Source organism: Mesocricetus auratus, unplaced genomic scaffold, assembly GCF_017639785.1.
Source record: "Mesocricetus auratus isolate SY011 unplaced genomic scaffold, BCM_Maur_2.0 Super-Scaffold_100006, whole genome shotgun sequence".
Classification (NCBI taxonomy): domain Eukaryota; kingdom Metazoa; phylum Chordata; class Mammalia; order Rodentia; family Cricetidae; genus Mesocricetus; species Mesocricetus auratus.
In genome coordinates this window covers 14,607,927-14,635,497 of record NW_024429190.1, presented here as the reverse complement: position 1 = coordinate 14,635,497, position 27,571 = coordinate 14,607,927, and the positions used below count along the sequence as shown (strand labels likewise).

The window sequence follows — 27,571 nt, the reverse complement described above, 5'->3', positions numbered from 1 at the left end:
AGTCTCTCTGAGGGCCTGGCGTCTTCAGGCTTCTCCTGTCCCATGCTTGGGTGTCCTGGAAAACCTCCCTTTTGCTTGCTTCGCTTTCTTGGGAGCCCGAGTACCAGGCTGCTCTTCACTCTTCACACTGAAACAGAAAGCCACCCGCCTCCTCCCTAATTGTCACCCCCAACACAAACACTCATTACCATTGGCACAGGCTGTTCCAAAGCTTATGATCCTCCTGCCTCAGCCTCTTGGATGCTGGGGTCCTAGGTCTGAGCGCTGGCTCACCTAATCACCCTCTTTAAGGTGGGTTTCCCCATCCCTCGTCATGGTCCCCATGTATTTTTCCCTTTCTTTTCCTTACTGTATTAGTTATTTTTCTTGTTGTTGAGTCAAAATACCCAATGACAAGAGACTTAATGGAGAAAAGGCTTATTTTGGCTCCTGGTTTGAGGGTACACAGTCCATCGTAGGGGGAGGGTAAGGCAGCTTGAGCATGAGGTCACATCCCAGGAAGCCAAAGGAGACAAACGTGGCACTCAGCTCACTTTCTCCTTTTTATTCAGCCGAGATTCTAGTGCATGGGATGGTTCTGCCTACATTTAGAAGGGATCTTCTCTACCCAATTAATCCTTCCTGGAAATCTCCCATGCTCCTAAATATGTTCCAGTTAATTTGATGACGATTATTAACCAATATACATACACAAACTTTCCCTACTTCTTGGACTTCTCCACTATTAGAACATTGGTATTGGTGTTGCATGCCTTTAATCCCACTACTTGAGGGGGGTTGAAGGGGGTTGAGGGGCTTGATCTCTGTGAGTTCGAGGCCAGCCTGGTGTACGAGTTCCAGGATGGCTAGGGCTGTTATGTAGAGAATCCCTGTCTCAAAAAAAAAAAAAAGAAAGAAAGAAAGAAAGAAAAAAAGAAGAAAAAAGAAAAAAAAAAGAAAAAAGAAAAAGCCAAACAAAACAAATTCTAAACAACAGCAACAACATACATATAAATATAAATCTGAATTTCAGTTAAAGGTATGTGTGTGTGCTGGGAACTTCCTGTGTTAACTTGAAGAACAGTAACCATGCCATGGAAGGTAAGTGTTCTTAGAAGTCTGCAATCTTCATCTACAGTTCTACAGTCCCCAAGAGCTCAGAAACCCAAAGTGTTTACAGTTGGTAGTAACGCAAATATGAACTTTCTCATACTTAACTTGAATTTCCAGAAACTGACTTGCTCTGGGGCTGAGAGATGCCCCAGAGAAGTCCTAAATTGTATGTCAGTTGCTAATGTGCTGTTACTACGGGGAAGGAAGCTTTACCTATAATCCAAACTCAGGAGGCTGAGGCAGAAAGAGAGCCATGTGTTTGAGGCTAGCCTGGCTTTCAAAGTGAGTTCCAGTCTGGATTAGAGTGGGACCTATGTCAAAATAAAGAACAAGAAAAAAATTATGGATGCTAGTGGCATGTGCCTTTAATTCCAGCACTAGGGAAGCAGAGGCAGGTGGATCTCCATGAGTTCCAGGCCAGCCTGGTCTACATAGAATTCCAGGCTAGCCAGGGCTACAATGTGAGACTCTGTCTCAAAACCAAAATAGGAGAGAGGGGGAAAAAAGAACAAAAAGATCTTCAAGGGGACTGGAGAGATAGCCCAGTGAAACAGATGGCCTGAGAATCTCAGTTTGGATTCATAGCAGCCATGTAAAAGTCACGCATGATCATACATCTATGACTCTAGCATGGGGACTAGGGGTTGGAGATAGGTGGATCCCTGAAATTTGCTGGCCAATCAATGTAGCCAATCTGTGAGCTTTTTGGCTCCTGTCTCAGGAGATAGATAAAGAGGACAGAGTTGAAGACACTCAACACCAATTTCTGACCACACACACACACACACACACACACACACACACACACACACACACACACGCACACCATATATACATAAGCTAGGCAGGGTTTAAATGAGTTCACCACACCCAAGATAAATAATAAGTAGGTGTTTTATTAGGGAAGAACTAATAAAACACAGATAGGAAGAACACAGATAAGAGTAAATAACCACTGTGGCCTTCCTGCTCCAGAAGATGTAGTCTCTACCCTTCCAATGTTCTCTAAGACACAAGCGAGAGTGTGCTGACAGCTCCTATACCTTAAAGGGGTCACATTAAACCACACCCAAAGGGTGTGGCCACTACTACACATTCACTGGCAAGATGCTACTACAATTCCCCTTTTTGTGCAAAGAAGAAGGTTTTCTTTTCTTTCTTTTTTTTTTTTTTTTTGATTTTTTTGAGACAGGGTTTCTCTGTAGTGCTTTGGAGGTTGTTCTGGAACTCACTCTGTAGACTAGGCTGACCTCGAACTCAGAGATCCAACTGCCTCTGCCTCCTGAGTCCTGGGATTAAAGGTGTGCGCCACCAACTCCTGGCAAAGAAGAAGGTTTTAAGCCTGATAGATAAACTATATTCAGTGATAACAAATGTCAAATATATTCTAGAAGAAGGAAAGGTAAAAACATACACAAATTAAGACCTACCTACAACCAGCAAGAGCAACACTGAGCAATAGACACATTCTACATGTCCAGTTTCAGGGTAATGACATGTAACAGAGATTACTCCAATAGCTGTCCTAATTTGGAAAGTCTAAGTATTTTCTACCTAAAATAAGAAAGTACCTAGTATTTTCTACCTAAGATAAGAAAGGATATTAACTGTGACTGTCTAGTCTTCAACCTCATCAAAGACCTGAGAAGGAAAAATAACATTACTAGGGAAGGCAGGAAGTGCAAATGTGCAACTTCCTGAAGGTGCAATTGAAGACAGAAACAGCAGGCTACCTGGACAGTCACCCAAGGTCTCACAGTAATGTTGGGGCAACCAACTTTAGCTAAGGCCTAGAGTATTAGGCAGACCATCTCAGAAGGAATGAAATTGAAAGACTGTCTTACCTTGACTTGGCAAGGTTTAGCAGTCTCTTTAAGTTTATCTCCTGCTAGCCCAGTTAGGACAGTGTGTCCAAAGTCAGTGGTCAAGGTAGGGGCAGTTCTTTGCCCAAGAGGCCAGTAGCCCAAAAGAGAACAAACTCCAAATGGAGTGCCATTGGTCCCCATTATACTCCGGGGAATAATTCGGTGCTGTCAGGAGCAATTGTGTCTCATGTCAACAGAGTTCTAAATTATTAAAACATTTAAATGCCATATCCTGTAGGTCTTTGAAGTGTTTGAAGATCAAATATCTATGTTGGGGACATCTTTGAGCACATACAGAACCTGAATAACATCATTAGGTATAAGAAATATGGGTAACTATAATCTGTAATACTCAGAAACACAATTGCTCAGTGACTGAAGCTTTCCAAAATAATTTAAACAATCTTCAAATTTATGTGTATCAAGGACAATGACCTCAAAAATGTAACTATATACATATATATGTAAATCTCTAAAACTGAGGTAGAACAGAAATGTCTTTACCAGAGGTAGAACTGTATAGAGCAATAAGATAAAAATATTCTAAATTGTGGGGCTGGAGAGATGGCTCAGAGGTTAAGAGCACTGACAACTCTTCCTGAGGTCCTGAGTTCAATTCCCAGCAACCACATGGTGGCTCACAGCCATCTGTAATGAGAACTGGTGCTCTCTTCTGGCCTGAAGGCATACATGGAGTGCTGTAAACATAATCAATAAATAAAAAAACCTTTAAAAAATTCTAAATTGTATCAAAATATCTGAAGCACACGTAGAAGCATACATACATAGAATGTGATAAAGATAGTTTTATATTTGTACACAAAACATCATAGACAGAAAGAAGAGCCTACACAGTATGACAAGTATAATATACAAATTATCAAAAACAGGACTACAAAGTTAATTTTACATAAGTTTCAACATATAAAAATCTGTAACAATGTAAGTTGTCTATAGTTAATAGTTGATAACATCATTTACAATAAGATATGTGAATCTCCATCTTCACACATGCACACACATATCACACACACATTCACACTTATTTTTATTTTATGTGCATTAGTGTTTTACTATGTGTGTCAGATCCCCTGGACTGGAGTTACAGAGAGTTGTGACCTGCCTTGTGGGTTCTGGGAATTGAACCTGGGTCCTCTGGAAGATCAGCCAGTGATCTTAACCTCTGAGCCATCTCTGTGGCCCTCTTATACCCATTTTTGAAAAGACTCCCACGTGTTAGCAGCTTGAAACATTATGTTTGTTGCTTTGCAGTTTGTCGGGAACCTCAGAGCAGTGTACCTGGAAATATGGGACAGGGATTCTCTGAGATGGAAGCCAGTGTATGAGCTGGGCCTGCAATCTTTCAGAGGCCTCATTGGGGCCAGACGATTTAGTTCTAAACTGGTTCCTTCACTGAAGTGGACAAGCTGGCTGAGTCAATCGACACAGTGTGTCTCATGATTTTGCTCCAGAGGTCTTCCACCACCATTCCCCAAGGTCCTCTCAGTTACAGAGGTCAAGTACTACTTATTGTACGGGGGCCTGCCCATATGCATGGGTACTGGGAAGAGTTCCTTTTTAAAGGGTGGTTACCTGAGTTATAGGTACCTACCTAAAACCAAAGCTTTTGCACTCCAAACACATGGGGGCCAGAGTGTGTTGGAAGTTTCTGGGTTGTTTGGTGTTTATTTTGTAGTTCACCAATCGGGATCAAAAGCACTTGAGTGGTCTACCCCAGGTCAAACAGGGCACTAACAGTGAAGACTTAAAAGCACAAACCAGCTCTGCGCCAGGGTTCTTCTGGGTGGTCCCTCCCCTGCTCTTTCCCTTTATCCTGTCACTGCCTTAGTCAATCAAGATGTACCCTTCATGGCCAATTGAATGCTTTTTGTTTGTTTGTTTTGTTTTTTGAGACAGGGTTTCTCACATAGATCCATTTGTCTCTGCCTCCCGAGTGCTGGGATTAAAGCCTTGTGATACCACTGCCCGGCTAAATGCGTTGTTTTGTAAGCTGTCTTGGTTGTGACATTTTGTCACAGCAATAGAAAAGAAACAGACCACAACACCCCTACCAGGTAGGGAAGGCCGTATCTTTTCTGAACAGTTGAGTCTTGACTCTGAGGACTAAGAAGGAGCTGACCACAGGGGTGGTGCCACTCCCAGTGTTCACCCCATAAAGCAGGGTCTGGCTTTGCTTATAGTTTGACACTCCCTGTGGGTGAGTTTGTACAGGCTCAACCAGAGCTTGTCCGTGGACCACACCAGGGTAACGACAGGGTGTTGAGCACAGGAGCACAGCGCCTGCAGGATCACAAACAAGGAGAGACACATCTTCACATGAGGGGACCCCCATAAGACCTTAGCAAGGACCCTTTGAAAGATCATTACTGCGGGGAGTGGGGGAGGAGGCTCTACAAGAGGGAAGACAGCGTTTGTATGGAAGCTGTGGGAAGGAAAGGGTCAGTGCCCGCCTGTCTTCTGCTCTAAGAACAGCTTCTAGCACCAAGACCGTCCTAACTCGAATTTAGGGATACACTGGGGTCTGGTGGCTGGCTCTGGGACCCAGCAAGCATCCTAGAAGTCCTCTCTGAGCTCAGTGTCCCTACGTGACTAAATGCAAACCAAGTCCCTGGAGAGGAAGGAGCCCAGCCAATGAAACCTGAGTACACCCACGTCCAGTGTTTGAAGTCATTTGATTTATTTGCTTTTCTTTGGCAGCTGTAGCAGAGAAAACCGAACCCCAAACCTGGACGCAAACTGGGTCTGACTCCGGGAAAATTCCTCAGACGGAGGACATAGGGTCGCCGCGATGAGCCTAGTACTGTGGGCTGGGATAGCCGCCTTAGAAGCGAGCCTCAAGACAGGGTTAGGATCCAGCAGTGGGAGGGGGCGGTGCCAGCTGTGGGCGGGGGCGGAGTCAGACTCGCGGCAGTGGGCGAGGCGGAGCCAACTGTGGGTGGGGGCGGATTAGGCTCCAGGGAGTGGGCGGGGCGAGACGGGAAAAGTTCCGGGAAGGCCGGTTGTCGCTCCCGCTACGCGCAGAAGTTCGAGGTGCCCGGGTCCCCAAGAAGGTCCACAGCCATGTCGTCTGGGGACGCGAGGTCTGGCAGACAGAACGGCGCCCCGCGCGCGGCCGCCGCGCTCTGTAGCCTGTACCACGAGGCCGGCCAGCAGCTGCAGCGCCTGCAGGACCAGCTGGCCGCGCGCGACGCCCTTATCGCGAGCCTCCGCACCCGCCTGGCGGCCCTGGAAGGGGACACGGCGCCGTCGCTCGTGGACGCGCTTCTGGATCAGGTGGAGCGCTTCCGTGAGCAGCTGCGGCGGCAGGAGGAAGGAGCCACCGAGACGCAACTGCGCCAGGTTCGGAGCGGGCGCTGCTGCCCCGGGCGGCCTCGGGAGCTTGTTGTTGTTGGGAGCGTGGCTCGAGTCCCGTCCCGATGGTCGCGCGGATCTGAGGGTGCGAGGGTATGAGGCGTGTGGTGCGGGTCTGAAGAGCGTGAGGTCCAGAGGCATGGGCGTCTAAGGGGTGCGCGGGGGTTCTGAAGGGAGCTGGGTTGTGAGGGGCTCGAGGTCCTGAGGCTCAGCGGTATGAGGCACAGGGAACCCTGAGGGGTTGGGGTCTGAAGGGCGAGACTCTGCGGAGTCTAGGGTCCTGAGCCCTTGGGGATTCATTTAACGCACAGAGTTGAGCAGGTTGTCTCTGGGACACAGGGTTCTGGTGAGCACCAGGGTGTTAGGGATGCGGACGCTGGAAAAGTATCCGGTCCTCAGGGGCCCAGGTTATGAACAGTTCTGAGGGACATGTAATGGAAGTAAGTTTGGGGGCGACCCCCTGGGACTCTCGATTTTGAGGGGCCTTGTTGAAGGAAACTTGCTCGTGAAGTTCGGTGTGTCAGATCTGAGGAGCAGGAGGTTATCCTGGAATGCAGGCTTCTGTGGAGCGTGAGGTACTGGGGTATTCTTGGACACATAGTTCTGTTGGTAGAGTGAGCTTCTCCCACCTGTGCTCTAGACCCCAAAGGGGTGTGTAGCTGTTTTCATCACAGCTCTGTTGCTTTCAAGAGACATCATGACCAAAGCAACTCTTTTCAAAGAAAGTATTCATTGGGGGCTTGATTACAGCTGCAGAGGGGTTATTATCATGGCGGGGAGTATGGCAGCTGGAAAGCAGGCCTGGTGCTGGAGTAGGAGCTGAGAGCCACATTCTGATCTCCAGGTAGAGAGAGACAATGGGCCTGGTGTGGGCTTTTGAAACATGAAAGCCCATCCCCAGTGACACAGTTTCTCCAACAAAGTCACACCTTCTAATCCTTTCAAACAGTGCTACTCCCTGCTGACTAAGCATTCAAATACATGAGCCTATGGGGGCCATTCTTGTTCACACCACCACAGTAGGGCACTAGGTTTGAAGGAGATGCAGTTCTGAGGGGGGCTGATGTTCGGGGTTCAGAGGATGCAGGGTTTAAAGGGACACTATAGGTTCTGAAGGACATGGTGAGACATGGAGTCTAGGGAGTCTCAAGGACACATGGGCATTGCTTTTTGAGAATGTGTGTAGGTTCCAGTGTGTGTGTGTGTGTGTGTGTGTGTGTGTGTGTGTGTGTGTGTGTGTTGAGTTGAGTTGTGGGAGTGCAGGTTTTGTGTATTGTGTTCTGTGTTTGGGAGGTCTTCTTAGAATGTGGGTTTCAGAACCTTGTGTGGGGTGCCAGAGACCCGGGAGATGCAAGAGTTCAAGGGATGGAGCTCTGAGAGAGAAGACCCGTGTCTTTGATTGTTGACTTTTAGTACTGGAAAAAGTGTCAGGAAGAGCCTGCCAAGTGTCTGATAAACTAAATTCTGTGGTTCTCCTTGTCATTTGGTTTCTGTGAGATACCATAAGCACACAAAACTGAAACAAGGGAAATGTTTTCCTTATAAATGGGATTTGTAAATCTGACACCTTCTCCACATTTGGATGAATACTGGCATGTTACTGCATTTGGTTCATGACTATCCTGGTTTTCCTAGGAAAGAAAGTAAGCCGTAAGGAGAGTAGCTGGCAAAAGATAATGTTTGTTTCCAAGATTTCACCCCCACAGCTGGATTTCTTTTTCTTTCTCCCATTCCTACCCCCTTTGGTGTTAGGGATTGACTTAGAGCCTCACACATTCTTGTCAAGTACTCTACCATTTAGCTGCATTTCCAGTTCTCTTTTTACTTTTTATTTTGAGACCTGGTCTCACTAAGTTACCCAATCTGACTTTAAAATCACTGTGAATCCCAGGTGGGCCTTGACTTTGGATCCTCCTGCTTTAGTCTCCCAAGTAGACTTTGCCACCTGTCCTGTTCACAGCAAAATTTAAGAGGGAAAAAATGCATTCTTTTTTCTGATGGTAGAATTCAGAACACCTGAAAAATAAAGGCAAGAATAAAATAATCCACATGCTTTTTGCTTGCCTCCCACCAGTTCTTCCTTTGCAAAGACATATTTATGTTCCTACTATTGTTGAGTTGACCCTTATTATACAGACTTACTTTCTATTGCGTTGTCATTGTTTTCTATCTGTATTATTTAAAGCACCGAGAGCAACCAGATGTCTCCCCACTCCACTTCTCCCTCTTTCTGGAAGGAGAGTTGTAAAATAGAGCAGAAGGGAAATGTAGAGTTCACCTGGTCTGTGCCACTAATTTGGTGTTGTGCACATCAGGAGCCACAGGTGAGTACAGAGTGGAGCCCTGAAGACATCCCAGAATGTGTCACAGAGTACCAGTGGGGACAGTTAGGGTAAAGGAGCTCCCCATAATCAGAGCAGAACTGCATTTGCAGCCTGGTGGCTATTTGTGTTCAGTGCAGATGCACCCACAGGAAGCTCTCTAACGGACCAGACAGAACCAGTCTGTGGTCCCAGTGTTACTGGTCCTTTATCCTCTGACATGTAGGTTTTGTACAGAGATTTTAAGAATTATTTGCAATTTTATTTAGGAAATTTTGTTAATGTTGTGGCGACTTTAAATGTTACAAAACTATTGCATGGCTTCTTAGTTTGCCAAAACAAATTGACTAAATGTGTTAGCAGTAGATATATGTATCAAAAATTACCCTGTTAAAATAACCCTGAACAATCTGGGCAGTGGGGGCTCAATGGTGGCGCACACCTTTAACCCCAGCACTCAGGAGGCACAGACAGGTGGATCTCTGTGAGTTTGAGGCCAGCCTGGTCTACGGAGTGAGTTCCAGGACAGTCACACAGAGAAGCTCGTCTCAAAAACAAACAACCAAACAACAACAACAACAAAACAACCAAAACAAAACAATCCTGTACATTTTCATTTCAGAGTTGTTGTTTTCTATGATGTAGCTTCTTTGGTCATGTGGTTTGCAGAGGTATGCATAAGATAAGGCTAATGTAACTAATATAATACATTAATGTAATACATTCTATGACTGTGTACTAGAAACTGTTTTAGTTACTTTTCTGTGAAGAGATACCAAGGCAACTTATAAAAGAAAGAATTTAATTGAGGTTTTGCTTACAGTTTCAAGGGTGAGTCCATAACCATCAGGCGGGGAGACAGGCAGCAGGCAGGCATGGTGCTGAGCAGTAGCTACTGAGACCTACATCTGATCCACAGGCAGGTAACAGAGAAAGAGACTGGGCTTGGTGAAGGCCCCTCCCCCAGTGACTGGTACACCTTTCCAACAAGGCTACACCTCCCATTCCTTCCCAAAACAATTTCCCCAATGAGGGACCAAGTATTCAAATATCTGAGCCTATGCGGGCCATTGTCGTTCAAACCACAGTAACTAATGTAATACACTCTATGGTGACAGATACGTGTGAGCACAATTTTGGCAAATGTCAAAGAGACTATGTGCTTGTCAAATCAATGCAAATGCAGTAGCATTTTCACATTTATTATTATTTTTTCCCACCTCTTTTTTTTTTTCTTGTTTTTTGAGACAGGGTTTCTCTGTGGCTTTGGAGGCTGTCCTGGAACTAGCTCTTATAGACCAGGCTGGTCCTGAACTCACAGAGATCTGTCTGCCTCTGCCTCCTGAGTGCTGGGATCAAAGGTGTGCACTGTCAATGCCTGGTTATTTTTACTTACCTCTTATTGTTATTAAATTCTACTAGTGAATACAACATTGTTATGCTTTAAATCATTTGTTCTTCATCTGTAACAAAGGGAAATAACTGCAGCTGGCCTTAATTTTAATGTGGGTCTAGAAAGATGCTCAGCAATTAAGAGTACATACAGCTCTTGCAGAGGACTGGATCACAGCATCAAGAGGGTCACAAGTGCCTGTAACTCAAGCTCCAAGGGATTATTTTTAAACATCCTCTTCTGGCCTCCAAAGTAATTTGAATGCACACATACATACTCACATACAGATACATAAAATAAAATAAAAAGCTGCTCTGGGGCCAGGCGGTGGTGGCACACACCTTTGATCCCAGCACTTGGGAGGCAGAGGCAGGTGGATCTCTGTGAGTTGGTGACCAGCTTGGTCTACAAGAGCTAGTTCCAAGACAGCCTCCAAAGCCACAGAGAAAGCCTGTCTTGAACTCCCCCCCTCCCCGAAAACAAAGCTGCTCTGGGCACTTGGGAGGGAGAGGCAGGTGGATCTCTCTGAGTTTGAGGCTAGGTCTACTTGAAAAACAAACAAATAAATATAAAAAGCTGGGCATGGTGGTGTATGTCTTTAATCTAGCACCCCCACAGCAGAGGCAGGTGGATCTCTCTGAGTTTGAGGCAAACCTGATCTATACATAGTGAGTTCTAGCCAGAGCTTCATAGTGAGACACTGTCTCAAAAAACCAAAATAGAGTTCCAGGATAGCCAAGGCTACACAGTGAAACCCTCTGTCTTGAAAAATTAGCACCCCCCAAAACAAGCCAAAATAAATGAATAGATAAAGTCTAAAAGTAGGAAATAGGGTTGACAAGATGGCCCAACAGGTAAAGGCAGTTGACATCAAGCCTGAACTTGATCCCAGAACTTGTGTAGTAGGAGAGAATAGAGTCCTGCAAGTTGACCTCCACATTTATGCTAAGTCATAGTCATACAGGCTTTTTTGTGCACGTTCTCTCTCTCTCTCTCTCTCTCTCTCTCTCTCTCTCTCTCTCTCTCTCCCTCCCTCCCTCCCTCGCTCCCTCTATTTGTCTCTCACAAACAAATTAATTAATAAATAAACACAATTCTTTTTATTTTTTACTTATTGTTTTTTGAGACAGGGTTTCTCTGTATTGTTTTAGAACCTGTCCTGGAACTCGCTCTGTATACCAGGCTGGCCTCGAACTCACAGAGATCCACCTGCCTCTGCCTTTCGAGTGCTTGGATTAAAGGAGTGCACCTCCTTCTCCACCACCACTACCAGGCATAAACACAATTCTTAAAGAAAAAAAAAATCAGAAATAGTAATGTGAAACAAATGATTAGTTATAAGTATCTTTCACTAAAGAAATGGTTAACATAATTGTTTATCCATATGTAGTAAAATATATTGTGATTATAGGCAACTGATTTAACAAGATTGTATACAAATTAAGATTTCCAAGGGAGCATGCTTTATACTTCCTAGAAAGCAAAGACAGTGGCAAAAAAGTCTTTCAGGCAAATGGCAAGGGACAGGAGACTACAGGTAATCAAAATCTGCACAGAATTAGCAACATCGAACAACATACAGCTTCTATAATATTTGCCTTGAGTTTTGATCCAGAAGAATTCTAATGGAGAAGCAGGGTAATGCATTGTATGCCAAAAGTTCCAGCCACTCGGGAAGCTGAGGCAGGAGGGTCACAATTTTGAGGTTAGCTTGGATTACATAACAAGACTTTGTATTAAAAAAAAAATTGAATCCCAGGCATCAGCCTGGGAATCCAGCATGGGACTGAGCAAGACCCCCTGAATCTGGGTGTCAGTGAAGAGGCCTAGGGAATCTATTGAGCCTTGGGCAGCAGATCAGTACCCATCCCAAGTATACACACGGACTTTGGACTCCCATAGAACAATGTGAGGTGCACTCTCACCCTGAACTCTTGGGGAAGGGTCTAGGCCCTGCCCTATATGAAATGACATACTATGGACACCCCCATGGAGGGCCTCACCCTCCCTGGGGGAATGAGGGGATAACGGGGGGGGGGGAGGGAAAGGGAGAGGGACCTGGAACTGACTTGTGAAGCAACCTTGTTTCTTATCTAAATTTAAACTGGAAAATAAAATAAAAACAAAAAAAAAAAAAGAAAAGAAAAGAAATCCAATGGAGGTCAAAGCCAGGATAAATTTTTCAAGAAGGAATTACCACAAAGGTCTCTTCCTAAAATCCTAACATCAAAGAAAACCGTACAGCTGTGTAAACCTTTAGCAGTTAAAATGCAATGAAAAAAATATTTTTTTTTCTTGTGATATCTGGGATTTCTTCACTCAGTCCAAAGGTTGGTTTTCCTGGATCCCCTTTCTATTATATGTGACAGAAAACTTTTTAAACATTCCAGATGTGTCCTAGAATGTACACAGTCCATGTGCAAAAACTGCATCTTGAATGATCCAAATGTGCCAGTGGAATGTTTTAGACCATAAGCAACTGTGAAGCTGTTTTAAATGTCCTATAACAGCTAAGACTATTATTGGTTCTGAGCTAGGGTGGTGGCACACCCATTTAACCCCAACACTTAGTATGCTGAGGCAGAAGGAGATGAGTGTGAGGCCAGACTGAGCTACGTTGCAAGGCAATCTCAAATACACACCCCCACACACACATGAAGGAGCAAGATATTGATGGTTTCTGTGGATACAAAATTGATAGAAAAAATTAAACTGAAAATGAACAGCATATGTTTGTTGAAGGTGATTTGAAGAGGGCCCGGAAGAGTAGAAAATGTTTCTAGTGCTACGAGGTCAGGGGGCCACATCTGGTAATGGCCTTGTCAGGATCGCAAATTGGCCAGGGGAGTGCATATACAAGGAATGTGTCTATAATTTTTAATTTTTTTAAAAAAGATTTTCACTTAAAAAAAAAGATTTACTTTATTTCATATATATTTGAGTGTTTGCATGCATGTATGTGCACCATGTGATTGCTTGGTGCCCATAAAGTCCAGAAGAGGGCATCAGATTCCATGGAGCAAGAGTTACAGATGGTTGTGAGCCATCTGATGCGGGTGCTGGGAACTAAACCTGGGTCCTCTGCAAGAGCAGCAAGTGCTCTTAACCACTGAGCCATCTCTCCAGCCTGATATGTATGAATGTGTTCATCTGTGTGTCATGTGAGTGTCAGTGCTGGTGAAGTTCAGAGTAGAGTTCAGATTGCCTGGAGCTGGAGTTACAGGTTCCTGTGAGCTACACCACGTGGATGCTGGGAACTGAACTCGTCTTCTGTAAGAGCAGTATGTGCTCTTAACTGCAGAGCCATGTCTCTAGCCCCTGTAATTTTTAATGTTTAAGGATCATTTTGATGACTTAGTAGTTCATGAAAGTGAATGGTTTTTGCTTCCCCATCAGTCAGTTTTGTAAGGGGAGGGTGTTCTAGTCATGGGAGAACAGAGAGATGTATTACTTCTGTCACCAGACCCCCCCTCACCCCCAGAGGCCTTTGTTCATTGAAGTAACACGGCAGGTTTAAAACCACAGAAGCAGCTGGACAGTAAAGGACATGCCTTTTATCCCCATCCCCTGAAAGGCAGAGGCAGATGGATCTCTGAGAGTTCTGTCTAAAAAACACATAAACAACTACAGTAGAAAGCAAACAGTCTATTAGATTGCTTTCATTGATGGCCAAATCAACCATCTCTAGAAACAGGGATGCTAGACCAGAAGGCACTGAGGGCTTCCACAGAGGAAACTGAAGATTGGGGGTGTGGAGGAACCAAGAGTAGCCAGTGTGTCTGGATGAGGCTGTAGTTGTCCTCACAGTATCTAGAGTGGGACCTGGGAGTTTACCCCATCTGCAACTTGAGGCCTGGGTGGATGACTTTTCACACTTCTTTCAGATAAGATTTTCTGGTTAATGGTGCTATTTACCACGTGGCCTGTCACAATATAACTGTGTGCTGTTATCCTGGAGACTGGCCTCACAGCCCTGCCTGATCCTGGCACATCAGATTTTCTTTCCTTTCATTTCCCTCTACCTGTTTTGCTACTGCATAGAGCAGTGGTTCTCAACCCATGGGTCGTAACCCCTTTGACAAACCTTTATTTCCAAAAATGTTTACATGACGATTCATAACAGTAGCAAAATTATAGTTTTCAAGTAGCAATGAAGATAATTTTATGATTGGGGGTCACCACAGCATGAGGAATGTTGAGAACCACTGGTATGGGATGCAAGACTTTGTCTCAAAACAATCAACAAACAAAATACCAAACAGTACCATTTTTATGATTCAAAAAATCCAGGGGCTGGTGAGACAACAGCTCAGTGGGCAAGGCAAAAGCACTTCTGTGCAATCCCTGTTTGACCCCTGGAGCCCAGGGTGGTGGGAAAGAACCAACTCCCGAAAGTTGTCCTCTGATTTCTATGTGTGTGCCACAGCACGTATACACTCTCATACACCATACACACATAAAGAGAGAGTAATAACTCAAGTTTGTCTTTCTCCCTCATTCTCTCTTCTCTATTGAGCCTAGAGTCCTTCTCCTACTTATTCTCTCTTAACCACCAGCTCTGCCTGTCCCTCTATGCCTAACTATTGGCCATTCACCTTTTTATTAGACCAATATCAGGTGCCTTAGGCAGGCAAAGCAACACATCTTTACATCATTAAACAAATGCAACATGAACAAATATGACACATCTTTACATAGTTAAAGTAATATTCTACAACAGTTAACTGTATTATTATCTCAAAAGCCTGCCTTCAGGGTGTTAGCTAGTGATACATTATCCTTGCTAGATTTTCCTTTGTTTTATCATATTTGCTAACCCTACCACTCCATGTAGCCCAGACTAGCCTCAAAGTTGTTATATAGTTGAGGATGACATTGAACTACTTCTATACCTACCTCTACTTCCCAAGTGCTGGGATTAGAAGTGTGTCTTATCGTGCCTGGCTTTTAACATTTGCTTTTTAGCATTTTTTCATTTAATCAAGCTGTGCTTTAATTTTTCAACTATTGAACCTGCCTGTCTTCCTTTACCATTTTTACATAGGCTCTCTCTGGCTGGCCTCAAATTCTTGATCCTCCTGACTCAGCCTACCCACTGCTGAGATTATAGGCATGTGTCACCATACCAGTCTAAACTGTGCTTTGAAATTATTTTCCATTTAGGAAGTTGAGAGACTAACTGAGCGACTGGAAGAAAAAGAGAGGGAGATGCAGCAGCTGATGAGCCAGCCTCAGCATGAGCGAGAGAAGGAAGTTGTCTTGCTTCGGAGAAGTGTGGCAGAGAAGGAACAAGCCAGGGCTGCCAGTGACATTCTGTGCCGCTCCTTGGCTGATGAGACCCACCAACTGCGCAGAACATTGGCTGCCACTGCCCACATGTGCCAGCATCTGGCCAAATGTCTGGATGAACGACAGCACGCACAGGGAGATGTTGGGGAGAGAAGCCCGGATGAGGTAGGCAGTGTAACTAAGCCAAATGAAGACTCTGGTGTGGCAAGAGTCATTGCCTGTTATGCTCTAAGACTCCTGTGCTCACTAAAGTCTAGGGGTGCCACAGAACCCGTTCTGCTCTCACTGAGGAGAATAAGCTTGCTTATCCAGAAGATCTGATGGAACATGTGACAGGAAAGCTGAGTGGCCTGCCTCTCAACTCCCAGCATTGTCTGTAGCTGATCCTGCATGCATGCGGGGATGGCACTTTGGTCTTTTCTGCCATTGAGGATAGGAAGGAAGAGCTGGGGATAGAGGGACTGTCCAGAGGAAGTGTTTTCACATGTATATTTGACAAATAAACTGAGGCAGATCTAGGTGATATTGCTAAGGAGGAGCAAGGCCCCCACATGCCACAGGTCTAAAGCTGCTGAAGATCCATAAGCTCCAGCCTTTTGCAGACTCCATGCATTTGAGTGGTAAGAGTTGATCCAGCCACAATCCTCATGAAGAGCCGGACTTGTGTTGCCAGCAACATGGCCTGCTATAAGCTAGGAGACCTGCCACCCTCAGGGCTAGTTTCTTCATTATCATGACATAGAACATCTTCATGCCTCAAAAGTATGAACCCCGTGTAGACATATGAGGGGGACAGCAGATGGTGATAGAGACGCCAGAAGGGTCAGGCTAAAATAGGGACCCAAGAGGAACCCTCTGTGCCTCCAGGCCAGGATAGTTGGTGCAGGAGAGGAGCATGACCAAGGTTTTGGCATTGGGCATCCATAAGGTGGTCATGGAGAAGAGATCTATCTGGAAAACCAGAGGGCTTCTGGACAGGTAAGGGATGGGACCAAGACTCAATATAAGCTAGGTACTGGGCATGGTACTTTATTTCCTGCTTCCAGGTAGTGTTGATCTGTGTGGAGCTAACAGGGAAAAAGGTACATATGGCATACCTTGCCTCAGTTATCAGTGGGTATATTTGTGACTTTTGTGTTACTATGACTACAGTACCAAGAGATACAACTTCAGGGAGGGTTTCAGTCTAACATGGTGGGGATGGCATGGCCAAATTCATGGTAATGGGAACTTGTGACAGATAATCCTCACACCATAGCAGACCAGGCATCACACAGAGACATAGAGACAGACACAGGCAGACAGACAGACAGACAGACACACACACACACACAGAAAGACATGACAAAGAAACAGAGAGTCAATGAGACACTGGAACTAGGGGCAGGATATCAGCTTCAAAGACTTATCCTTAGTAACTTCTTCTGACTGCTAGGCTACACTTACTAAAATTTCTATAGCCTCTACAAATGGCATCATCAGCTGGGGATCAAGCTTTCAAACTATGAGCCTATGGGGAATATTTCTGATTCAGAATATAACAGTGGACAAGGCTGAGTCTACATCTCATGTATACTGTACCACACAGAGCCTCTAGGTCACATCCTTTTCTAGGAAATTCACTGAGGCTACAGCAGTGTTCATGAGACTGTATGTGTTCTGAGGAAAGGGGACATACAGCTACCAGCAGCTTCTCTAATGTATAGAGAAACTTGGTCAAGAATCATCTGTCTCGACTTTAGAGATCCCCCCAAGGAGGGCCTCACCCTCCCTGAGGAATGATGTGGGGACTGGGTGGAGGGACAAGGGAGGAGGGGTGGGAGAGTGAGCTGGGATTGACATGTGAAGCATTCATGTTTCTTTTTTTTTTTTTTTTTTTTTTTTGGTTTTTAGAGACAGGGTTTCTCTGTGGCTTTGGAGGCTGTCCTGGAACTCGCTTGGTAGTCCAGGCTGGTCTCGAACTCACAGAGATCCGCCTGCCTCTGCCTCCCGAGTGCTGGGATTAAAGGCGTGCGCCACCAACGCCCGGCGCATTCATGTTTCTAATTTAAATAAAAACATTACAAAGAAGAAACAAACAAAAGAATCATCTGTCTTAGTTGGATGTCACAAAAAGATCATCCAGGAAGGCAAGAAGGACCACAGTGGTATTCATTGCTGGATAGGAGGAAGTGGGTGCTCTTGTCCAAGTTTGTATCACTCTTGAAGAAGCCTCACACTGTGATCAGCCTGAGGTGGGTGCTGAATTATAGCAGACAGGCACCTCATGTCTCTTAAGTCAGTATCACTTCTCAGCCCTGAACTTGGCTGAATCATCTGGGGCTTCCCAGTAGGCTGGGTTAGGACATGAACTTCCTGTCATTCAAGGGGAATTCTTAAAACTAATGTCAGTGATTTACAGTCCTCTGTACTGTTCAGTGTCTGGAATTTCTGGGGTACAGAGTATGCCCCAGAAAAGTTTCGTGAGATTTTACAGCTGGGGCAGCCAGCTGCTATTAGGGGTTGGTTTGGGGTGTGACTTCTGTGAATGAATGACCCTGATTCTGGCCCTGTGTGAAGCACATTAGGTTGCCTCATCCAGATTAGTTTGCTCATCTAGAGGCAGGATTTCCGTCTTGATGAGAGAAGGAGGTAAGACTGATCTGTGGCCAGACCCAAACCAGGGACCTGGAAAGCCTCCTGGATGCTGGGGTGTAGTATGTCTCTGTTAAAGAGTAAAATTCTGTTCCTGCCCACTCTATTGCCTGTGATGTTAAACAAGCTCTGGCATTGTGAAGGTTTTGTTACAGCTGGTATACTTATTCCTTTAGACTCGATGACAACAGAATGTTTAGCTCATGTTGGTAGGTAGGAAGGCACAAGGACAGTATCAACAGTGATACACCTAGAGACTCTGCCAAGGACGTCTCCTGGCCTCCCTCAGTTGGGAGTGGGTCTGGGAGGAGCTGAACTTTCAAAGTCCTTCTTTGTATCTGTTTTACTTCTCCATCAAGTGAAGAGTCACCACAACTGAAGAGTCACCACCTCCTACGCTGCAGCTGCAGTGACGGTCTGTGGCCTCAGCCTATGGCTCTAACTTCTCCTTTTCTGTATGTGATATAGAATGACATGGCTTCTCTTTGTCTCTTTATGTAGCTAGGGCATACAAGCAGCAATGCTTCTGACAAGAGTGTTGTTGAGAAGTTACAGGAAGAAAATCGACTATTAAAACAAAAGGTGACTCATGTGAGTATCTAACATCCCATTGAGGAGGAAAATCAACCCTGACAAATGGCAAAAGGTTTTTCTTTAGCTGGTGCATAGAGGTGGCATTTGCCCCCTGGCTGTTTTAACTTGATACACAGGGTCTCCAAAGACCTGATCTTTCTGCAACAGAGGATGTACAGATCCTGACTTTCTCTATCCTCCCAGATTAACTAGTCAATAAAGGAAGTGTAAGAATTACCATCAAGAAGTAATTTTGACTGTGTGTGTTGTGTGTGAATGTGTTTGTACTTGCACGTGGAGGCTACAAGTTGACATCAGGCAATTGCACTCTACCATATTTTGCAACAGGGTCTCTTGCTGAATCTGGTGCATACAGATTTGGCTCCGCTGGCTGGCTGGCCAGTGAGCTCTGGGGATCCACCTGTCTCATCATCCCCAGCACTGGGATTACAGTCATGAGCATCATACACGGGTGCTGGCACTCTGCAGGTCTTCATGCTTGCTCAGCAAGTCCTTGACTGGCTGAGCCACTGCCCCAGTAGTTTTGTTGGATTTCCTTTTCTTACTCGGCCTCTGGGAAGTAGCTTTTAAGGCAAGAAAATGACACTGAGTTCATATCTGTTTAAGACACTTAATATGAATGTTACTATGATATATCAGGATTCTCTACACAAAGGAAAGGGAAAGAGAGGCAGTTTCGTAAATTATTGCTGATAATCACAGTTCCATATTGGCTTAAGCAAGCGCATGTCTTCTGTCTTGTCAGGTAGAGGACCTCAATGCTAAGTGGCAGCGCTACGACGCCAGTAGGGATGAATATGTGAAGGGGTTACACGCACAGCTGAAGAGGCGGCAAGTCCCTCATGAGCCCGAGCTGATGAAGAAGGAGATTTCTAGGCTTAACAGACAGTTGGAGGAGAAAATAAATGACTGTGCCGAAGCAAAACAGGAGCTGGCAACCGTGAAGATGGCCCGGGACACTGCGCTGGAGCGAGTGCAGATGCTGGAGCAGCAGGTGTCCTCAGATGTTTGCCCACAACACAGGCAGTGGCCATGGTCTTGGGATAGCCTAGGCTAAAGACTTGTTAACACTGGTTGGGGTACAGCATGGAGTACTGGGAGAATCAAGGTCAGGATTTTCTCCTTCCTTGAATAGAAATGAGCATTCTGTCTTTTCTCAGATTCTTGCTTACAAGGATGACTTCAAATCAGAAAGGGCAGATCGGGAACGAGCTCATAGTAGGATTCAAGAACTGGAAGAAAAGGTCATGTCCTTGATGTCCCAAGCATCTCAGAGACAGGTAAGAGCACAAGAGACTTTGTCCATTAGAATTAGTAATTTTGAACCACTTTGTCTGCAAATATGTTCTAGCTGACAATACTGTTAGTAATAGGCCCTTCTGCACTCTGTGCAGAGTAATATCTCCTGGGTCTATGGTATGGCCATAGAAAACCTTTTACAGAGCCTCTTTGTGGTACTGTATTTAGCTGTGGAGGTTGCCATGGTGGCCTATGTTTGTCAAGGCTAGTTGTCTAGGGCCTTTCCTTTCTCCCTGCTTATTGTTGTTATGCAACCTAAGTATATCCCAGGCCCCAGGTGCTTTATGGGCAGTTCTGTGTCTGTCCTCTTGTGAGGCAGACCCTAGTTACTATGTTGCAGAGGTGTGACACAGGCCCCAAGCACTAAACGGTTGATTCTCTAGGATAGCCAGTGGACCTGTAGCCACCTTTGATTTTAGTGCTGGTGTTATGTTGTCAGTGGAAATCTCTCAAGCATGAAAGCTGAACATGCGTGTGCCTTTTACTTTCCTCCCTGGTTAGACTCATGCTCTGCAAATTCCCAGGGAAGGTTTGTTGCCTTAGTGTCCATACATCTGTCCTGGGAAAAACACTTGGCTCCCCTCAGAGAACTTCTTGTCCTGACATAGCTTGGATAAGAGAGACACCTCTGGAAATCAGTAGGCTGAGAAGACAGAACCGACTTTGAAACTGTTACCAAAAAGATGAGAGGAACTGGGACTCTGTGAAGGCTGCCCACACTGTTCTGAGCGACTGCCTCCTTTCCTCTGCACCAGGGGCATAGGATTCTGGTAGATATCTTTCTTCAGTTCCCTTGAGCTAAATTCACATCAGGGGGCTGACTACAAGCACTACTTCTGATGGAGGGATTTTGTTGGGAACCTGTGCTTCTCATAAGTCCACAGGCCAACAGGGTGGTACCAGAGGGCTTCAGCAGTCATAGAAGACCCTTCCTAGAGCCTTTGCTCTAGGACCCTTGATGTCTTATAATGGAGTGTGGGTGTTTCCCCATTCCCTGTTCTAGATCTTGTTTTTCAGGGTGGTGAGGCCATAGGAGGCTTTTCTCCTAAAGCATCAGGACTGTAGGCACAGGACAGAATCCTCTATGTCCCATGACAGGAATGGGGTATTTTTTGACTGTAGGTTCACTGGCTCCTTTGTGTTTTAGACTGCAAGGTCATTAAAGGTGTAGTCACGATGGCCTTTCAGGCAGCCTTCCAGGGATATGCCAGGGGAGTGACCATACCAGTTCTAGGCCTGCCAAGCCAGGTTCTCCGATGGATTTCTGTTCAGACCCAAGGGCTAGATTTCTGGTGGGGACCAGGGCCTTTGCATTAGTTGTGGCCCCTTAAGCACCCATTGTTGCTCTACCCGAGGGGGACAAACACATGACAGTGGTTCTTAAGTGTGAGTGATAAGACATTGTTCCTCTGAGAAAAATCCAAATTCAAATGTTATTTTATTTTTTTTGGTTTTATGAGACAGGGTTTCTCTGTTTTTGGAGGCTATCGGTCCAGCCTGGCCTCGAACTCACAGAAATCTGCCTGCCTCTGCCTCCCGAGTGCTGGGATTAAAGGCATGCGCCACCAACGCCTGGCCAAATTCAAATGTAAAGTAAAAACAAGACCAGGTACTAGAGTAAAGCTCCCATACTTCCTTTGTGAATATCCTAAGGCTGAGGGCTCTAATCAGGCCTTCACCTAATGGATGGGGAGAAACCTCTACTCAAGCTGGTTCTTTCACAAAATGGCCAAGTACCTATAGGATCTCTTCAGTTATTCACTCAGTACTTTTGTCTAGACAGCAAGAAGCAGCAGGATTTGAGAAATGAGGTCTTCCAATTTAAGCTTTTAGAAACTCCAGAGAGTAAAGTAAAATACTTGATTCTTTTATTATTTTTCCCCTGAGACAGGGTTTCTCTGTGATGCCCTGCTTGTCCTAGAACTCACTTTGTAGATCAGGGTGGCCACAAACTCAGAGATCTGCTTGCCTCTGCCTCCTGAGTGCTGGGGTTAAAGGTGTGCACCACCATTGCTCAGCTAATACCTTCATTCCTGACCTTTGTTCCACACTTCATGGAGAAACTCTTGCGGTATAGACTGAGATGGAAGTGAGGTATTGTGGTATAGCAAGAAGCGAGGCAATGGGATTTAAGTTCTACTCTGAGATGTAGTGTCTCTAGTTGTTAGAACCTAGGGTCAGGCTTTATGACTTTTAGCATTGCCTGTAGTAAACTGACCTTTAATTTCTCAGCAGGACTTCCGGGAGCCAGGACCCTGTCGGAATCATTCGGGGAACAAAACTGCCAAGTACTTAGAGATGGATGCACTGGAGCATGTAGCACCTAGTGGCTGGAAGCCCGGGTCTGGGTCCCAACAGATGGAACTTCCTGAGGGTGGGCATGTTTATACTGCCCATAGAGGTCAGGGTGACCTTCAGTGCCCGCACTGCCTGCGGTGCTTCAGTGATGAACAAGGCGAGGCATTCCTCAGGCACCTGTCCGAGTGCTGCCAATGAGCCAGAGCCACCATGCCTATTGCAGCCCCTGACTAGCATAACTGCTCTAAGGGATTGGGTAGGTGTCCTTAGACTTAGTCCTCAACTCAGTATGTTGCATTCTAGTGGGATCTATGGTTACATAAGGGCAGGGGCACTGATAGGTCTTTTTTTTTTTTTTTTTTGGCTTGGCCGTGGATCAGATGGAACTATTGGCAGATCAGAGGGAAGAGATGGGATATCAGGGGCATCAGGTGGAGTTTGTACCCTAGCTGTCAATTCAAAGCTGCAAACTATCTGGTATGGGATTACCCAGAGGCCTGCTTGCACCTAGAGTTGTGTTGCTTTGCTGGAAGAAGCTGCTGTGGGAGCAGGGTGTCCACTCCAAGGTGGGAGTTCTGTCCTGTTGTGTAGTGAGGTGTCTCACTCCCAGACTGGTCTGTGCTGTACTAGTTGCAAGTTCACTAGGGTCTTCCCAGACATAACAGTCACACCGATGCACCCAGTACCATCACCATGCAATAACACCTATATTTCCAGAAGTGAAGCACCTTTATTTCCTAATCATTTATTTTTATAATAAATGGACTTACTTGCTGGGCAGTGGTGGCACACACCCCAGCATTTGGGAGGCAGAGGCAGGCGGATCTCTGAGTTTAAGGCCAGCCTGGGCTACAGAGTGAGTTCCAGGAAAGGCTCCAAAGCCACACAGAGAAACCTTGTCTCAAAAAACCAAAGTAAGCCGGGCGGTGGTGGCGCACGCCTTTAATCCCAGCACTCGGGAGGCAGAGGCAGGCTGATCTCTGTGAGTTCGAGGCTGGGCTGGACCGATAGCCTCCAAAACAATACAGAGAAACCTTGTCTCGTAAAAACCAAAAAAAAAAAAAAAAAACCAAAAAACAAAACCAAAATAAACAAATGGACTTACTACTGTGTTGCTTCTGAGAGTTGGGCTGGGATGCATACAGGAACAATTGGTGCTTTCTGGCTGCTTAGGAAAGACCACTAGTAAGGAGAAACATGCCGGGTGTCTTCCCCCAATTCAGAGGACAGCCCTGCCTGCTAAGGCTGAATGGACAGAGGCTGCCTTAGGATTTGAGGAATGAAGTTTACCAATTTAGTCTTTTTATCTTTAAGAATTCCAGAGAGCCAGGTAAAATACTGTAACCCCTGACCATATTACTTAAGAGAAACTATTAGGTATGTGGATTGAAACCTGATGTTTGATGGAAGTGAGGAACAAGGGACAGATCATTCTTTGACAGGAACAAGAGGCTGAGTTTGGAAATCCATTGATGCTCGCATTTTTTTGAGTGTAGGATTGTGTCAGCATTCAGGCAAAAGGCCATTGGATAGTGACTGTGTGAGCCACTTTAGTGCTTTGTATTGGGCCTCTTCAGTCCTGGCTAGGTTATAAAGGAAAGGGACAGGTATGAAGTAGGAGGCATGCCAAAATAGGGACGTATTAGAACTACTAAGCCATGGCAGCATGTGATTGTGTCATGATAAGTGACAGGACAAGAGGGAGCTGTGTGCTAAAAGATTGTACTGTGGTAAGTTTGCCATGTATTAATTCCATTCTTGTAACAGCTGTAGAAGGTAGTATCATTCTCATCACAGGTGAAGATGATGAGGCACCAAGGGGCTAAGTCACTTCACCAAGACCATAGGCAGAACTCATATTGAAGAACAGGCATGGAGTGGAGTTGGTCCAAGATTGTTTGTATGTGCTGCACGTAGCAGAGCTGGAGGGGTAGGGATGCCCAAGAAGCCTAGTTGATGCCACCCAGACTTCCAGATGCCAGATAGTCATAGAACTGGTTTTGCTTTGGAATGGTATTTTCTCGTTATGGAATGTTTACACTGTGTCATTATATATTGGAAGTGCATAACCTGTCTTGATTTATGAGTTCATAGAGTACCTTGAGTCTCAGAAGAGACCGTGGATTTTGGAACAGTGTTGGGACTGTTAAAGACTGGGAGAAAACCAGTCATGAACCAGGGTAAAGCTCATTGGTGCTTGTGAGATTACCAGTAGCTTCAAACTCAGGGTGAAGAACTAGATTTCAATCCAGTTTAGGTCCACAAGCTCTCTGAAAGTTCCTTATCTTACAATAGCTTCAGTGAAAGATGCAGACCCAGAGTAGGGTGCTGGCACTTAGGGAGTTCCAGAACTCACAGAAAAACTGAAGATCCATGCAGGAGGCACCAGGAGAAAAAGGACAATACCTGAACCAAATAGGAAGACTTGAAATAGAGTCTCTGGTGCCAAAACCAACCCCACAAAGGGAAATGTCACCTCAACTTTACTATAACTTAAGTTCTCTCTCAAGCATTATAAATGTCATCACTTAAGAATAAAGGAGATTTGAATATAAAACAACAACAAAAATACAAAAGAAATAAAAATTGAACCAATGTATTAATTCCATATGGGCAAATCCCAGCACAGAAACAAAAACATGAAAAACCAAGTGGTCGTTGGTGGCACATGCCTTTAATCCCAGCACTTGGGAGGCAGAGACAGGCGGATCTCTAAGTTCAAGACCAGCCTGGTCTACAGATGGAATTACAGGACAGGCTCCAAAGCTAAAGAGAAAACAAAACAAAAATCAAATAGGTAGGATGAAAATAAGCTCCTGACAGCATATTTTAGCTAGAACACAAAAACATACAAAAGATAGGGGGCAAATCACCTATAAAGGCAGGCCCACCAGAATAACACAACTATTTTGTAGATATTTTAAAGACAAAAGGGCCTAAAAATGTATTCTGAAATACAGAACACAACTGTAAAAGTAGACTATTATATCCAGCAAAACTGTCTATTAAAACTGAAGGAGATGGTAAAAACTTTCCATGTTTTTATGACTACTAAGGCAGTTCTACCGAAGAGAATGGAAGAAATAATTTTGTCTCAAGAAGTGTCAAAATGACAAAGGTATCATAGACAAAATAATCACAAGAGGTAAAAGCAAACACAAAATCAACAGACTGACAAGTCAATATACTTTCAATAATAACTGAATATTAGTAATCTTAATTAAGACTGGAGTAGAAGACAGGATTCATCTTTATGCTGCCGTCAACAAATACATAAGACAGACGCTACCTTAATGTAAAGGATGGGAAAAGGTATTCCAAGCAAATGGAACTAAGAAACAAGTAGGCATAGCCATCCTTATAGCTGACAAAATCAGAACTTCAAACCAAAAGAAGAGGAGATAGGAAGGGGACTTCATACTGATCAATAGAACATCTATCAAGAGGATATTAAGCTGGGCATAGTGGCACATCCCTTTAATCCTCAATAAAATACAAACTGAATTCACCATCACATTGAAGAGCATTTATCATGACCTTAACTTTAACTATTCCAACCATGCAGGGATGATTTAACATACATAAATGTAATCCATAACATAAATGGACCAAAAAAATCCATCAGAAATCACATGATAAACAGAAAAAAATCCTTTGACAATATCCAACATCCTTTCAAGATGAGAATTATGGAAAGGCTTGACCCAGAGGAAACATACCTCAATAAAATAAAGACTATATACAACAAACTTACAGCTAACATACTAAATAGAGAAAAGGCATCAGGAATAAGAGTTTCCATTCCTTTCATTTCTATTCCATACAGTGCTTTAAACACAGAATAATACAAAAAGAGAAGGGATATCAGTAGGAAAAGGGTCACTGACGAAGTCAAAAAGGAAATTAAAACAAAAAAGTTCACCCAACCGAGTGAAAATTAAAACCAAATCTATGGGACACACAAAAAAAGATTCCTGCCAGGTGATGGCGTTGTACACCCTTAATCCCAGTTCTTGGGAGGCAGAGGCAGGCAGATTTCTGTGAGTTTGAAGCCAGCCTGATCTATAGAGTGAGTTCTAGGTTGCTACACAAAGCAACCCTGTCTCAAAAACAAAAAACAAAAAACCAAGAAAAGGGCAGGGAGAGAGGAGAGAGGGGGGAGAGAGAGATTTATAGTGGCAAATGTCTTTATCTCTTTATCAAAATATTTTGAGAGCTCTTAAAATAAATTGATACACCTTAAAGCCTTAGGAAAAAAAGAAGGAACCAAACCACAAGAATAGAGGGGAAGAAATAATCAGAAGCAGGGCAGAAACAATTTTTAAAAATTACAAAGAATCAATGAAATGAAGGGGGGAGTCCTTTGAAAAAAATAGAATTGACAAACCCTTTAAAAAGAGAAGATACAAACTAATAAAAATGAAATGTACTAGGGCAATATTAATAAAAAAAGCATGATACTTGCACAAAAACAAACACATAGATCAACGGGATAGAGTTGAAGGCCCAGATATAAGTTCAAGCAAGTACAGTTGACCAGAATTTTTACAAAGATACCAAAAATATACATCAGAGAAAGACCAACAACCAACAAATGAGATCTCATCGAACTAAAGAAACTCTATGGCCTATAGAATGGGAAAAAAATCTTTGTCAGCTATACACCCCAAAAAGGATTATTAGTGTGTAGAATATATGAAGAACTAAAAGCTAAACATGGCAGGTGTGGTGGCACAAGCTTTTAATGCAGAACTTTTTTTTTTTTTGGTTTTTCGAGACAGGGTTTCTCTGTGGCTTTGGAGGCTGTCCTGGAACTCGCTTGGTAGTCCAGGCTGGTCTCGAATTTACAGAGATCCGCCTGCCTCTGCCTCCCGAGTGCTGGGATTAAAGGCGTGCGCCACCACCACCCGGCTTCAACTCGTTTTTTTTGGAGACAGGTTTCTCTGTATTGTTTTGGAGGTTGTCCTGGAACTCGCTCTGTAGACTGGCCTCAAACTCACAGAGATCCCCCTGCCTCTGCCTCCTGAGTGCTGGGATTGAGGTGTGAGCCACCAACGCCCGACAATCAACTCTTGTCTTGCATGCATGAGATCTTGGCTTCCATTCCCAGTGCATGTGTATGTATGCATGCATGTGAACCATTTTGGCTACCAATTCAGGTGCTTTTTATCCCCTACCTTTTCCAGATCTCCAGTTCCACAATTTCTGCAGTAGACTATAGGTCACTTCTTTCACTCTTCACTTTTCCTCTCAGCTATCCACTTTTAAACTGTTTATACACAAGTCATAAATTCACCAATTTCTTCTGTGGATAGCTCTACCTAGGGTATTTTTCATCTTTTTTTTTTTAGAAGTTTCATTTTTAAACTTTTTCTTCCTTTACAATGTCTTTTTTGTTTTGCAAGACAGGTTTT

The 27,571-nt window shown here is 44.5% G+C and overlaps 1 protein-coding gene across 2 annotated transcripts; it reads left to right on the top strand.

The window, feature by feature from the left end:
• The first annotated feature begins 5,942 nt into the window (after positions 1–5,942).
• Tnip2 (TNFAIP3 interacting protein 2) lies at positions 5,943–22,881 on the top strand. Of its 2 annotated transcripts, none has more exons than XM_005068869.4 (6): positions 5,943–6,317; positions 15,207–15,497; positions 18,468–18,557; positions 19,306–19,554; positions 19,721–19,840; positions 22,095–22,881. In XM_005068869.4, the coding sequence occupies exons 1-6, from the start codon at positions 6,039–6,041 to the stop codon at positions 22,353–22,355; spliced, it is 1,290 nt and encodes a 429-aa protein (XP_005068926.2). In that variant the 5' UTR covers positions 5,943–6,038; the 3' UTR covers positions 22,356–22,881. The 2 variants fall into 2 exon arrangements, with proteins under 2 accessions (XP_005068926.2, XP_012967901.2); XM_013112447.3 differs by having other exon boundaries at positions 5,946–6,317; positions 22,092–22,881.
• Positions 22,882–27,571: the final 4,690 nt, after the last annotated feature.